Below are 15405 nucleotides of genomic sequence, written 5' to 3'. Positions count from 1 at the left end.
TGAAGTTAAAAAAAAGTCACAGAGGAATAAAAAGGTGTGGGGGAGAAAGACAGAGGGAAAGAACCTTGAGGACTGTTCGATCCAGCTGTGAACCCACAAGGCACAGCCAGGAGGTTCAAACAACCCGCTGCTTTCTGGCTACCTGTGTGACTTCTTTAAATGTCCACAAACACCAAACCAGCCTAACTCATTCTCTGCCCGCTAGTTGGCCCTAACCCCAAAATACTGGGAGTCAGTGACTCAATCATTTATTTTCCATTTTGTTCTTATGTTAAAATTACTCTGGCAGAGTGCCCTCCCCAGGGCATCTACTAAATACCTGATGGTAGCTCATGAAGATTTGGATGAACGGTTGCTGATCCAAGGAGAAGACAAACTATGGTTCCTTGGTTAACGTCTATTAGTTCCCTCTTGAATATATTATTTTTCCTTCCCTCTACAGAGAAATACTTCTTTGTCACACAAGATGAGTCATTTCTGCAGTTTTAATTCTCCCCCCAGGAGTCTTACAATAATACCAAAACCAACTCACTGAAACAATAGTGCCCTTTGCAGGCAAGAACTATAATTAAACCATTCCAATATAATCACTAACTTATGTGAGGTTCACTGACTTTCAGAGTGAAGAGCACTCTAAACTTCTTCTTCTCCAGGGTTAGAGAACCCAAGAACAAGAGGAGGAGCCAAACGAAGTCTAAGACGCAAGATACCAGCAAGAAAACGGTAAGACCAAAGTTACATGCCGAATACTGTGAATGACACTGAATGCAGGAAGTAGCTGTGGGCCTGTTATGTACCTGGCACTGTTTTTAGGTGTGTGGGATGCATCACTAACAAAAACAAAGACCCAGCTTTCACTCGGGAGAGGGGAGGACAGAGCAGAATTTGGAAAAGACAGACAATAAACAATAGACATATGAAGTAAACGATATATTATACAGTGAGAAGATGATAAGTGTTACAGAAAAAGAAAAGAAAAAAGTAGACACGGGCCAGTAATGGAGGGGACTTGGGGGATGGTTACCATTTGAAATTGGTGAGCATTGGATGTGCAAAGATGTGCACTGGGCAGGGAGCAGCCACCTGGAGGTCACGGGATCCCTTCACAAGCTGCTCTGCCTCCTGCTGACTTGGCTTTCCCCCAGTTTTAGAAGTGGAATATTGATTCTCCTCAAACAAGGCGGTTATTTACATCGAGATAGTGATTATTACTTTAAGTAACGTTTTAGTCATTTAGAGTAATGTGGAAGGCAATGGAGGGAAGGGCAAGGAGAATGGTATTGCATTTATATATTAAAAAAAAAACTTTCTAAAATAAAATTATCTTCCAGGCACTATTCCCCATGTGGAAATAAAGCTAATATTTTCTACACTCCACCTGGGACATAAAAACTATGAATGTAAAATCTTACAAACTGTGTAAGAACCTATTTATTCAGTGTTACTGCATCATCTATTGTTTTGCCTTCTTTTTTAACTTCCTTCTATACATCATCCAAGCTGATGTCATCTGTTTCATAGAGCATGGTATCCTGAAAGGCAAGAACTATCTACCTGACTATTTTTAAATGTCTGCAAGATGTCATACATAGGCTGATAGGTGACAAATACTAGTCATTCACAACCAGAGGTATCTCTTTTTTCTTATAACATGAACCTACTTTCCTTTTTAACTCGAATGCCTCAAAGCATTTAACAAACGTTTCACACATATTCTAAGCGCCATCAGGGGGAGACTAGCAGTGCGGGGTGATGCAGCCAGATGCAAAAGCTGGAAAGAGGCTTTGGGGAAAAAAAAAAAGTAGGCTTTGGAAAGAGCCTACCTGGGTCGCAGGACTCAGCCTGACCCTGTGTCAGCTATACACCTTTGGGTAAGTCACTTGACATCTCCAAATTGCATTACTTCACCTGGGAAAACTGGAAAAATCATACCTGTCCCCACGGTTTTGTGTAAATGATCTAATGGATGCAAAAGAACCTGGCACAGTGCCTGACCCATAAAAGGCATTCAATACGTTACTTTTCTCTTCGCCAAATCTCCTCCATCCCCCACATCCCCAACACACCCCCACGTCCCCCCCCGCCCCACACACACTTCATCAGTGAGTAAATAAACGTCTTGCTTTACACTACAAGCAGTGCGTTAGAGAGAGCCAAGTTCTCCTCACTCCATCCCCCTGGCCCTGGCAGCCTCTCGGCGGTGGAATCCCTGGTTATTTCCTTTCTCAAGGAGGAGATACTATTCTGGTTTGACAGATCCTTTCCTGGACACACTCACAGAATTCCCTAAGGTTCTTATCGTGGCTAATGGATAACAATGCAGAGACTATGGGAGTGAGTAATCACTCTCTCCTGGCTAAAAACTTCCTTTATTGACTTCTCGAACTTCCCGTCAGTGTTTTGCTGCCAAGTCACCCTCCTGTTCTAGGCAACTATTAAAAGTAATTCTCGTGAAGCTGAAAAACACATTTAGCCTCCGACAATAAATCACATGAACCTCAATTACTAGCCACTTACACGAGCAGACTATTAGGACATTAGACTATTGGAATATTTGTAAAATTAAATTGTTTTCATGCCTATTTCCTTCCTTAACCCTTACAATAAGAACAGGAGTGAAGAAAGATATCTTTCCATTGTGTTTTACAAAAGATAATGTAGAGCAGTGGTTCTCAACCTTCTGGCCCTTTAATACAGTTCCCCATGTTGTGACCCAACCATAAAATTATTTCCCCACTTCATAACTGTAATGTTGCTACTGTTATGAATCGTAATGTAAATATCTGATTTGCAGGATGGTCTTAGGCGACCCCTGTGAAAGGGTTGTTCGACCGCCAAAGGGGTTGTTCGACCGCCAAAGGGGTCGCAACCCACAGGTTGAGAACCGCTGATGTAGAGGATAGTAGTATTATATGTCAATAAAGGTTTATTTAGTGTTTGTAATGACAGCATTGTCTATTCTTCATTGAAAGAGAAACTGAAAGCAAGGCAATAGCAGCTTACTCTGGGGGCTTACAGTGAAATAGTAAAAGTTTGCTATCACGTTGCCGTGTCTTGTATCACTGTATCCCACGCACACAGCACAGTGCCTAGAACGTAGCTGGCGGCCAATACATTTTTACTGAGTGAAATGAGTAAGTTACCATTTGATTTTATTGTGTGGACCAACATATGACCTTTCATCCCCCGAAGATAAAACACACAATCCCATTACATGGGAACTGTGCCCTCAGCACCGGAATCTAAGACCCCCCATTCCCCAAGAGTAGTGAGACCAACTTCTTCTTGAGGCAATTCTGCTTACTTTGCACATTATTCTCCCCTACAGTTTTCCTTCTTTTGTTTTTCATCCTGAGGATATTTGTATAAAAACAGAATCGTTGTTGCTTAGTAATTCATCTGCTCCAGCTGCGTGTGTTCTGTTCCCAATCAAGATTCTCGGTTTTCAGCCTCCTCATCATTTTCATAAGGAGTTTAGTGAATTGGCCAGCTCGCTGCTTTCTCCACCTCTGCGGAACGCTGGGCCCCACGCTCCCATGCATTGCTCCTCTTTCTGTTTCTAGCTTGAGGTTATGCATGATTGTGTCACATATAATCTGTCCACGCTCATCATGAAGTGCTCATTGATGAACAGAGCACCACACCCCACCCCAGTTCCCAAACTCTCTAGCTTCAAGTCAGGGCAGGGTTACCCCACAGTCAGAGAGGGGGGAGAGGGTTCTGAGGGCCAGAAGCCAGGGAAAGCCACAAAAGCGTAGGTGGGAACATTTAAGGAGATGGGAAAATATTTTTTTAGAGGTAAAAGCAAATAGGAAACTTGATCACCTATTATGGTTAATTCCGTTTAAAGCACTTCATTAATCACACCTATTTTTCAATGTCTAATTCTCTTGTGTGTCTCTCCATTCCGTAGACTTGTCTGTATCTTTCCCACAGCTGTTTCTCTCATTTCTTACTGTTTCTCCAAAAAGGACAATAAACAGCTTCCTAGCCACATATCATCATAAACCCTGACATGTTAGATTACCCCCTGCTCAGTTTATACATCACATGGGGCCCATAAAAACTCCTCCCTCACCAGTAACCCACCTCACACCAAATTTTCACTTCCCCTTTTCCCTGCTGGGAAGGACACCTCCTACTGGAGCGACCCAGCCACACCCACCACCCCCTTCTGTGCACAGGTGCATTGCCCAGTCCCAGGACACCAGGGGACTCCTCACCTGGAAGGCAGTTGCACTCAAAAGTGAAGTCGCCGGTCTGCCGGCAGGTGCCTCCATTGACACAGGGTGAGGGTGCACATGGCACGTAGGGGCTGTCGCAGTGCTGGCCAGTGAAGCCCTGGGGGCACTGGCACTGATAGGAGCCTGGGAGGTTGAGGCAGGTGCCACCATGCTGGCATTGTCCTGGAATGTCACACTCATTGATATCAGTCTCACATTTCTGCCCTGTGAAGCCTGGCAGGCATTTGCAGGAGAACTGGTTGGCCACGGTGGTACAGGTGCTTCCATTTGCACAGGGATGAGACAGGCAGGCATCCGTCCATTGGCACAGCTTACCTGGAAGAAGGGGAACAGAGGTCAGTACTGCCCACGGGAATGGGGGTCGGCCCCATCCTCCACACACCACACCTTCTACCCAATAGGTGACACCAAGGGGTTACTGCATAGAGAATCCCTCAGCTCTTTGAATGAATAAAATGTATTGATATCTCCCACAATCTGTAATTACTAAATAGACCTCTTGGAGGAGATAAACAAGTCAATAGTACTTCTTTTTCCTTTAAACACAACACACATGCACACATGTTCTGGGCAACATTTTACTAAAGTGGTCTGGCTATCAATGTTGCTTGATGTGTTTGAAGAGGATGAAGAATCTCTGACTCCTTGTATATGAAAACTAGACAAAGCTAGAAGCTGTCATGAGACTAGAGTCTAGAAAGGTAACTCCTGTGCACTCTCTCAGGTAGGAAAGCCCAGGAGAAGCAGGAAGGCTCCCGCATGCTGGACACTAAGGCATGACTCCAAGGAAGAAAAGCAGAGAGAGGTAGAAAGTGGAAAAAACACACCCATCTACTAATAAATTTGGTATTCATGTGGCTTTTTGCTGTCATTAGCTTAAGCTTTTTAAAAAAAAAAAAACACACAAAAGATGTGAGAACCCCTTGAATTTGTAACACTCCAAGTGGTTGTCAAAGTAAACATCCAAGTCTTTGACCCCCATAGGGAAGCAAACGGGGTCATACAGCTTTTCTAAAATAGAGAGGTGACACGTGAGCACACAGAAGTGCTCTCTGCTCATCACGGGATATAAATCAAAGAAGAAGGTGCAATAAAAATGTGGGCGCAACACATATATCTCAGGGTGCTAAGCAGACAGAAAATGAAAAGGCTGCTGCTTTTCTTCCTACTTTTTCTTCATCCCACTGAGAGACATTTACCTACAGTGGAGAGGAGGTTAAAATGGTTCCTCCTCACAACCATGTGTACCAAGTATTTGCCTACAACGGAAGTAGAAGGGTCCCTGAACTTGGTTTCCCATCAGTGTGACGTGCTTGGGGCATTAACTTCTGGCCCCTGTTTCTTCCTCTAAGAGTGGAGATTAGCTAATAAAGTCTGACTAGGAAGGGTATAAGGCCATCACAAAACCAAAAGGGTGAACTTGACCTGTGACAGACAAAAGTGGCAGATGTGCAAAGATGACCAGAACCCTGCAGAACACCAAGGAGAAATCCTTTTAATGACAAAGGAAGGTGTTTTAATTTGGGGGTCATTTCAGAGTAACATTTAAATTATAAAGAAGGCATTACCGCCCTGGCCAGGTGGCTTTTGGTTGGAGCGTTGTTCTGTACACCACTGGAATTCTCTCCTTTGTTTGTGGCCTGAGAGACGCTTTTTGTTATGCTGACGTATCAGCATGAAAGGGTCACCAGGACTAGAAGGGAATCTTTGTTCAACAACTGAGATATTTTGTTCCCTGAACAACTTGGTCAGAACTGAATTGTTCAAGATGGGAGATGTTCAAGAACGAAGAGGTTTCACTGTATTCTCGTAACCACCAGATCTCTTCAGTGACCCATGGCATCAATGCTATCGCAGTCATGATGGAGATAATGGATCATCCCAACTATTTTCTACCCTTACCAACACCCTTCAATGAAAAATCAATAGACCAAGAATTCCAAACTAACTGATCCAGTCTAGTTTTCTGAGAATGTTTTTTTTTCATTTTTTGCTTATTAGATTTACTGAATCATTGGTGTTGTCGGGGACAAAACGGTTCTCCTTTTCTCATCTAACTTAATAAACACTTATGGTTCATTTTGAATAAAGCTCAGACATACCTTTGAAGAACCCATAATCCAGTCAGATGAGAGCCATGTAAAAAAATTAATTACAATAAATTGTGACACATAAAATAATAGAACATAGACACAAACTGTCTAAAAGGCTCATGAAAGGGGCAGGAAGACAGAGTTTTAAATAACATTGGGCAATCGCCAATTATAGAAAAGGGCATTCCCGGCAAGGGGATGTGCAACAGCATGGAGGCAATAGGAAGTATGACATTTTCAGGAAATGATGAGAATGATGGCGTGACTAAAGCTACATGCTGGCGGGGAGGTGAGGCTATAAAAAGATGTAAGGTCTAGACTGTGAAGGGCTATGGAAACCATGTAAAAGCGTTTGCAGCTTACCCTGTGGATGACAGGAGCTCACTGGGCATTGTACTCAGGTGACTTTACGGTATGAGTGGATTTGCATTTATAATTAAAGGCATGACAATGTGACCAGTGCACAAGATGGGGAAATGATAAAGGCAAGGAGACCAGTTAGGAAATGACTGTGGGAGTCCAGGTGAGACATGACAGGGACCTCAACTGCAGAGTAGGAGAGCAATGGAGAGGGAATAGACAGATGAGAGGTAATTCAGAGGGTGGGTGGGGTGACGGAGTCTAATCGGGGTAAGGGACAGGGAGAGGGAGTTTCTAGTTTGAAGTACTTGGAGTGTACCACAATTTATATCAACATGTTGAGTTTGAGGTACCTGTTGAATTTCCAAGGATAATATGCAATACTTAGTTAGAAATATGAGTCTGAATGCTGGGGTCAGGGTGGAGCAAAAAAGATGACTACCAGAGTCATCAGCAAGTGATGAAGATGAAGACAAGAACAGTTAAAGCCAGCAGAGACAGAGAGTACCTGGGGAGAGCTGAAGTAAGACTTAAAAGAGGCCTCAAAACAGAATTCCAAGGAACACAAAAATGCAATGGATGAGGACAAAGCAATGCAGGAGCAAAGGGAATAATCAGAGTTCAGAAAGTCAGAACAGCCAATGCCCTGAATGTCTAGGGAGAGGAGATTTCAAGATGCAAGTAATTAATAGCATGAACAGCTTTTCTGCCGGCAACAGTGAGGTGATGCTGGTCCCCAATTCTGACAGGTATACTTTACACAGTCAAATGCTTCTGAGTATTTCTTTCTCTTTCTCCTCTCTTAAAACTCTCAAAAAAGAAGCTAAAAATAGTTGTCCGGAACATTCCAGTTCCTTACCATAATGTTAAGTATGTACCCAGTTGGGGGACCTTAAGAGGCAGATGTCAAGAGCTAAAAGATGCTAAATAAAGACACATACTGAGAATAGGAAAGTTTGGGCCCGAGTCCCACTGGATACCTGTGAAACCAACTTGGCAGGTGCACTCGTAATCATCCTGGCTGAGCACATGGCAGGTGCCTCCATTCAGACAGGAAGGGGATGCATAGCAGGGGTGCGTGGTCGAATATTGGCAGTCCTCGCCTGTGAACCCCGGAGCACACTGGCATGTGGCCTTCCCCAATATGGCCTGAACCACGCATGTCCCACCATTCTGGCAGCGGTTCTTCCCACAGGGGTCTCGATGTTGACAATATTCTCCCAAGAAGCCCTCTGGACATCTGTGTGGAAAAGAGAGTAGTCCATGAAAACACTTGACTTTTTATAAATAAAAAAACTTACAAGATCATGCATTCCAGTCAAGAAAACACTAGATTGAGAATCCAGAGGCCTGAAGACACAACTGCAAAACTGCCTTGATTTAGGAGAAGTGTTTAGAAAAGTTAATCACACATTCCCAAGTCCTTTTGAGTCTAGGCTGGGGACAGAATACTAGGTGGTGATTCAGCATGGTCTGCCATGGCCAGCCAACATGACTCTTATTTAAAGCAAATTACAACCAGAGATTTTTTTCCATGTACATACAGACTGATATGGTATAATGGCACCTTTTTATGCAGCATTGTTGATACTTGTCTGTTTAAATTCCTCTCCTATTTAAAATACATAAATTACTGGACTTCCAGTCAAGATGGTGGCATAGATAAATGCAGTACCCACCCTCTCACAACCACACCAAAATTACAACTAAACTACAGAATAAACATCATTCAGAATCACCTAAAATCCAGCTGAATGGAAGTCCTACAAGCAGGGATTTAAAGAAGAAGCCATATCGAGACTGGTAGTCAGAATTTAATAAATGTTGAAATTATTATTCCTGCCACTAAGAGTACAGACTCTAGAACCAGATCACCTCTATTTCAGTCCCAGTTCCCCATTTATTCAATGAGTGATCTTGAGCAAGTTACTAAACCTACTTTGTTATAAAATGGATTTAATAATCACGCCTACCTCATCAGACTCAAATAATTATAAAGCACTAAGAATTATATCAGTACATAGCACAACACCATGCATTTATTAAGTAAAATAAAATCACTGGCTCACTACTTCAACAACAGAACAGTCTTCATTGTGGGTGGATCCCATTGTCAGAAAGCTCTTTCTTCCTGATGTCTTAAAACTCTTGCCTCCCTCCTAGGTATATACCCAAGGTAGCTGAAAACATGAGAAAGCCATACAAAAATTTGTAAAGACATTCGTATCAGTACTGTTCACAATACCAAAAAGTAGAAATAAATAAAATGTGGTATATCCAGACAATGGAATATTATTTAGCCAAGAAAATGAATAAAGATCCAATACATGCTATGACCTGGATAAACTTGGAAAACATCATGCTAAGTAAAATAAGCCGGACACAAAGGCCTCAGATTGTGAAATGTCCATTTCTATGAAATGTCCAGAATAGGCAAATACATAGAGATTTAAAAAAATAGTGCAGCCAGGAGTTGGGAAGAGGAGGAAATGGAGAATGACTATTAAGGACTAGAGAGTTTCTTGGGGTGGGGGAGGAGTTAATGAAAATATTTAGAAATTAGATCATGGTAATGGTTACACATAACTGTGAATATACTAAATTGTACACTTTAAAAGACTAAATTTAATAGTATGTAAACTTTACCTTTTATTTTCCTTTAAATTCTACCTCCCTACAATTTCCACATATTGGTTATCTCTGTTAAAGGTACAAACCTCTGCTTTCTTACAGAAGCCCTTCAAGAATCCAAAGATAGTTATGGTGACCCTTTGTTTTCTTTTTTCCAGGATTCAATCTTTTGGCCTATTCCAGGGGTGGGCAACCCCTGGCACGTGTGCCAAACATAACAAGTTATCTTAAAGACCATAGACATGGATTGACGAGAGAGGGGAAGAGCAATTTCTATGCCTCTGCCTTAACTCTCCCTGCCTTCCTAGATCCGACCAGTGTTTTGGTTTCATCCACATACGCTTGTGAATCTTTGTTCTCAGTGATGAATTTTGTTAAGTCTCGTAATAGGAGTAGCCTGATGGATGAAAATAGTAGCTCGTGCATATCTCTGAAGGTCACGAGATATAAATCTGATGTAAAATCTCTGTCATCAGTGATGCAGCAGCAAAAGTCCCACTGATAATATCAAACAGAGTCATAAAGTTTTCTGTCAGACTATCAGTGTACATGTATACATTAAAAAATAAATGTATTTTTCATCATCATATACTGTGTTTTTGTCGCTCGAATGAATAATTTTATTATTTCTTCAAGGTTCTTCACATACGTACACCTTAAGAGATATCAAGTAGGTGTAACATGTTGTCAAAAAATTAGAGTTGGCACACAGAAGAATTTTGAGTCAGAGATTTTGCTGGTTTTGGCACGCACTCACAAAAAGGTTGTCCACCCCTGGCCTATTCCTCCGTACAGGACAACTATTTCTGGCTCAGCCGGAGTGGCTCAGCAGTTGAGCATCGACCTATGAACCAGGAGGTCATGGTTCGGTTCCTGGTCAGGACACATGCCCGGGTTGTGGGGTGAGAGGAGGTAGCTGATCAATGATTCTCTCTCGTCATTGATGCTTCTATCTCTCTCTCCCTCTCCCTTCCTCTCTGAAATCAATAAAAATATATTAATTAAAAATATAAATAAATAAATCAAAACCCCCAAAAAATATATAAATAAATTATTTCTGGACTTCCTCACTATTTTAGTAGCTCTTCCATGCTTAAGATAACAATAGTAATGATGACAGTCACCAATATTTTTTAAAGCACTTACTATGTATTATGTATTTGCTAAGCATTTTACAGCTTTTATTACTCCTTATAACAGTATATTATATTATGATCTCCACTCTGTATATGAGGACCTTGAAGCTTAGAAAGATTAAGCTAGTAGGTAGCAGAGGCATCAAACCTATGCTGCTCCCCCATTCTCTGTGTGAGGTGGAGGGAGAGGAAGGGCATGTCTTGGATGATTCTAGTTCATCCAAAACCTCTTTAAAGCGTGGAGCCCAAAATGGGAAAAACAAACAAACAAAGAAAAAACATAACACATATGTTCTTTTTGGAACAGCACAGAACTGGACATGATGTTTCCACTACAGCAGCCTAACACGTGTTCACTTTTTTAAAAGCCACAAAATACTATTATGTGCTCCCAGATGATTTCCCCCCCACATGAACTACTTTTATAACACATTTCTTTATCCTTTAGTCGTACATGTTTAACCCAATAATTTAACCTATTATTTGTTCCTTTTAAATTCACCATGCTGAATCTTTTCTCCAAGTTTTCTTGATTGAGATGCCTTACCCTTCACAACTAGCATTAGTGCCCAGCCCTTCAAATCCAAGTCCCTTAGAATCTGAAACCTGCTCCTCTGCCTCACTCCTACCAGCTGTCTTACTGCTCAGCAGTCCATAACACAAACTCTCCTGATTACTTCCACACTCTTGTATGCGGTTTCCTATATAAAAATCATCTTTCTACTTTACAGGGAGAAACATCATCTTTTCCCTTCTGTTACGTCTAATGTATGTTCCTTTCTTCCATCTTTGCTTCAAAGGTCTGCTCAAGACCAATGTCCTCCACTTAGCCTTTTCCAGACCATCCTACCCATCTCTGATCCCTCCGGCAGCAGATGCAGTGCCGTGCTTTGCGCTACATTATTTGTAGTGTGGCTCTTCTTCCTTTAAGCCACTGCTATGTCTTTCCCGTGCCTCTGTCAAACTCCCATTTAATTCTCTGTGTGAGGTGGAGGGAGAGGAAGGGCATGTCTTGAGACCCTGGTGCAGGTGCCTTATATACCAGGAGCATTATGTACCATTAGGCAACTGATTCCAAAGCAGCTTAAATTTGCCCGGCCATGTGGCTCAGTGGTTGAGCTTCCACCTGTGAACCAGGCGGTCATGGTTCGATTCCCAGTCAACCCGGTCGGGGCACATGCCCGGGTTGCAGGCTTGAGCCCAGTGCGGGGTGTGCAGGAGGCAGCCGATCAATGATTCTCTCTCATCATTGATGTTTCTAGCTCTCTCTCTCCCCCTCTCCCTTCCTCTCTGAAATCAATAAAAATATTTTTTAAAAATATTTTTTAAAAAAGCAGCTTACATTTCATATGATAAAGTCAGTTTTCCAATCAAGTCTGCTAAAAAATTCCCCTCCAACCCCATACTGCTCTGTCTGGTAGAACACAGGCCAACACAACCCTAAGAATCATCCTGAGGTACAAGATTAGCCCTCAGTCCCCAGGAGGCTCAGCAGAATTCTTGACATGGACAGAAAGGGGAGAACTGGGTAAGGGAGACGGCTAGAAATAAAGGGCCCGTGTTTCCCAAGGCAGGAGACCTTTCCCCTCTGCAAATCCCCGTTCAGCTCTAAGACAAGTACACACATACCCCGTTAATCTGAGTGCGAATTAAGACTCGGCCTGAAAACAAGGGCCTGAATACCTCTCTTCTTGAGGTGGCCCAAGCTGCCCGTGGGTAGAGGCTGGAAACATGGCCAATCATGCAAGTTCCCTCGCAAATTCTACTGTGCTAACCCAGGAAAACTTTCTTGAAAATGACCTACATCTTGAATACAGATCTATGTAAAATATAACCCAATAAACCTAACAGCTGCCTTTTGTTCCCCGAACTATTTGAACGCCTGCCTCCTGGAGGGAACAGATCGCTTAGTTCAGTGGTTCTCTCAGCGACACCCTCCCATTCTGTCCCCCCTTCTCCAGCTCGGGAACTCTGAAAGAGCCCAGTCCACAGAGGAGGCTGGGAATACAGGGAGAGTTGGTAGGAGGGGAGCTGGTTTTTCTGTAAAATAATTCTCCAAACTGACCTGAATGCCTATCAGGTCCATGCAGGAGGTCACAGTTTTGATTCCTGGTCAGGGCACATGCCCGGGGTTTGGGCTCCATCCCTGGTGTGGGGCGGGCAGGAGGCAGCCAATCAATGATTCTCTCTCATCGCTGATGGTTCTATCTCTCTCCCTCTCCCTTCCTCTCTGAAATCAATAAAAAATATATATTTTTTAAAAAAGAAATGCACGCACTCACTGTTACTATTCAAACACACACATGAGGAATGAAGTGCAGGGGAGGGAGGGAGGGAGTGAGGGAGAAAAACAAGGGACTCCTCCTAATGGAACCAGAAGACTTTCCAATGGAAAGGATGCCCACGCAGCCCGCCTCGGCCAAACAGATGAGAACCAGACCCCGGCTCTCACATGTCACCCGCAGCCTGGATTCGTTTACATGTAGCCACTTTGCAGATTTCAACGGCCCTGGGATTTGAATAGCAAGTCCAAGCTCTCTGGCAGTGGCTGCGGCTCGGAATCAGTCTCCCTAGTAATGCAGGACAGAAAAATCTGTCCTTTCAAGTTTCCCGAGTGAATAGCCACTCGTCTAGAGAAAAGCTGAAAACACTGTCGCGGCGTGTCAGCTCCAAGATGACCGACGTCTGAGCAGGAAATAAGCCCCTTTCCGAATAAAAGCCAGTGTTCTCTGTCCTTGTTTTCTCCACCGAATGTTCTGTATCAGCAGGGTGAGCCCGCATGGCAGCCAGGGCTGTGCTGCAGCTTTGCCTTTCGCCTTTTTTTTTTTTTTAAAGCGAGGATTGGGTCATTACAAAAAAATAAAACAACAAAGCAAACCCCTACCGCATACAAGGAGAAGAAAAAAGAGAGGCGGGCTTTACAAAACAGCTATTTCAAAATCATGATTTTTTAAAAAACTATACAGAATGTGGAACGGAGGGGAAAAAAATGTCTCATGTGGGTTGCGTCGGCCCTGCAGCTGCTCCTCATTAAAGATCCTCTTTACTCCCTCTGGGCTTGTTTCCAGCAGAAAATTCTTTACACAGAACTCTGCTTTCAACCCACTTTCTTCTTGCTCCGGGCCTCCTGGCCCCCCAATCCGCAGTGGCAGCGTGCCCTCGCTGAGCTCTAGAGGGGGGAGCTGTTGTTAAGGTAAATGAGGTAAGGGCAGGAGGGAAAAAAAAAATAACAAAACCCAGAAACCAAATTAAGCATTGGTCAGTAACAAAGGTCTGCAGTTTGAAAGGGCCCCAAATCAGCCTGTTCTTTTCTGTGACCATAATGCCAGCTTAGTTTCCTGCTCCCCCTGCTAACGTAGATAAAAATAATTGCTAACAGCCAAGGCTAACTGTAACCAGTGAAAGTTCCTATTTAACATTTCATTCCCAAGGCTCTGGCTGCAAACTTCTAGAGGCCTTAGAGCCTACGGAATCCAGTCTACAGTCTTCAGCTGGCATTCCAGAGGCCCAATCCATTAGTCAAACCTCATCCCCTCCCCTCCTCCCCGTACCTCCAGTTTGACATCTCATCAGACTGTCAACTTGTTCATGCGGTAACTCTGTGTAAAGGCAACTAACTGGGTTATGCTAATCACTGACATGGGGGTCGGGGGGGGGAGGAAAAGAAACGTATGCATGAAGATTCCAGTTCACTTCCTTCCTGGTGAAGAGGGAAGAAAAGGGAGAAGCTCAGTCATGTTGACTTCTTCTTCCCTTTCTCACTCCCACTCACCCCCGCCTCCCACCCCACCCCACCCCACCCCACCCCCAATACACTATAGCTTACTCAGCAAGAAGGAAAGACAAAAAGAACTAAAAACAGTATTCGAATATAGAGTTAGGACTGGTTACTGGGCTGGTTTGTGGTAAAACACACTTTCCAGGGCTTTGCTGGTTGGATGTAAAAGAAACAAAGACAAATATACCCTCAATCTCTCTCTCTCTCTCTCTCTCTTTCTCTATTTTGTATGCGCACACACACAACTTTTTAAGCACAACTAATAAACACTACCAAATACTGTAGGACAGCCCATTTTTCTACTATGTAAATTCGGCTTCCGGAACAGAACATTTCTGCTTTTCTTGTAGAGGTATTTCAGAAAATGTTAATCTTGGTTCCCACATTAGGCTGAATGCTTCCAAATTAAAAGTTTCCCACAGGAAAAGAATTTCACGGGGAATTGTGAGGCTGGGAATCATCTGAAACACCACCCCACTTGGTGTTCATGGGTTCAGCTTTTTCACCTCCCCCCACCCCCATCTGAATAAAGCAGTAAACACACGCTGATTTTAATAAATCCAAACCCAAAAGAAGCTGCAGTGATACAAGCTTTAAAGCTGTTAATTCACAGCCTCATTCATCTTCATCAGAAACTATGAAATCAGTCACCACTGCAATGGGAAACCATGCTTTATTTACACAAGAATTTGCACATGCCCTTATCTTCCAGTTTACAGTCTGCGCTCATTTATCAGAACTCAGAAGCTGAACCGAGCACCCAGTCTCTTCCATCATCACTGGGAAGATTGGGCAAGGGCACACACACGGCGCTGAAAGCCTGGTGTTGCTGTTCTAACAGGAGGTGGTCTTTCTCTGTCTCCCAGCACACAATCAGTATCTTCCCATATTTCACTGCTCTGAACTCTGAGGGGGGAAAACATCTACTTGTGATTAAAACATGGCAAACATACTCTAACCACACGAGTTTACAAGAAGCACCCTTCACGGTAATAGGCAAAAATGAATGAATGAAGCCAGTTGTTCCCAAGCTACGCACTGTACAGTTATGGTACACGCTACAGTCTCCTGTGGAGGAATCTGAGCTGCTGATAAATTACACAAGGCTAAAATGACTGACGAGTGTGTAAAACATGGTGTGGGAAGAGATGCACCAAATTTAA

At 43.2% G+C, this 15405-nt stretch overlaps 1 protein-coding gene across 1 annotated transcript in view; it reads right to left on the bottom strand.

The window, feature by feature from the left end:
* NOTCH2 (notch receptor 2) overlaps positions 1-15405 on the bottom strand; it is a 130458-nt gene that overhangs the window by 68305 nt on the left and 46748 nt on the right. The window contains exons 3-4 of the mRNA XM_070395869.1: positions 7678-7937; positions 4224-4559 (exon numbers count right to left, since the gene is read on the bottom strand). Coding sequence (XP_070251970.1) covers positions 4224-4559; positions 7678-7937 — 596 coding nt within the window. The remainder of the gene's footprint in view (positions 1-4223; positions 4560-7677; positions 7938-15405) is intronic.

The sequence above is a fragment of the Myotis yumanensis genome, unplaced genomic scaffold (assembly GCF_028538775.1).
Source record: "Myotis yumanensis isolate MYYU_CA2020_CCGP unplaced genomic scaffold, mMyoYum1.0.hap1 SCAF_17, whole genome shotgun sequence".
Lineage (NCBI taxonomy): Eukaryota > Metazoa > Chordata > Mammalia > Chiroptera > Vespertilionidae > Myotis > Myotis yumanensis.
This window is presented reverse-complemented; position numbering and strand designations above follow the sequence as displayed.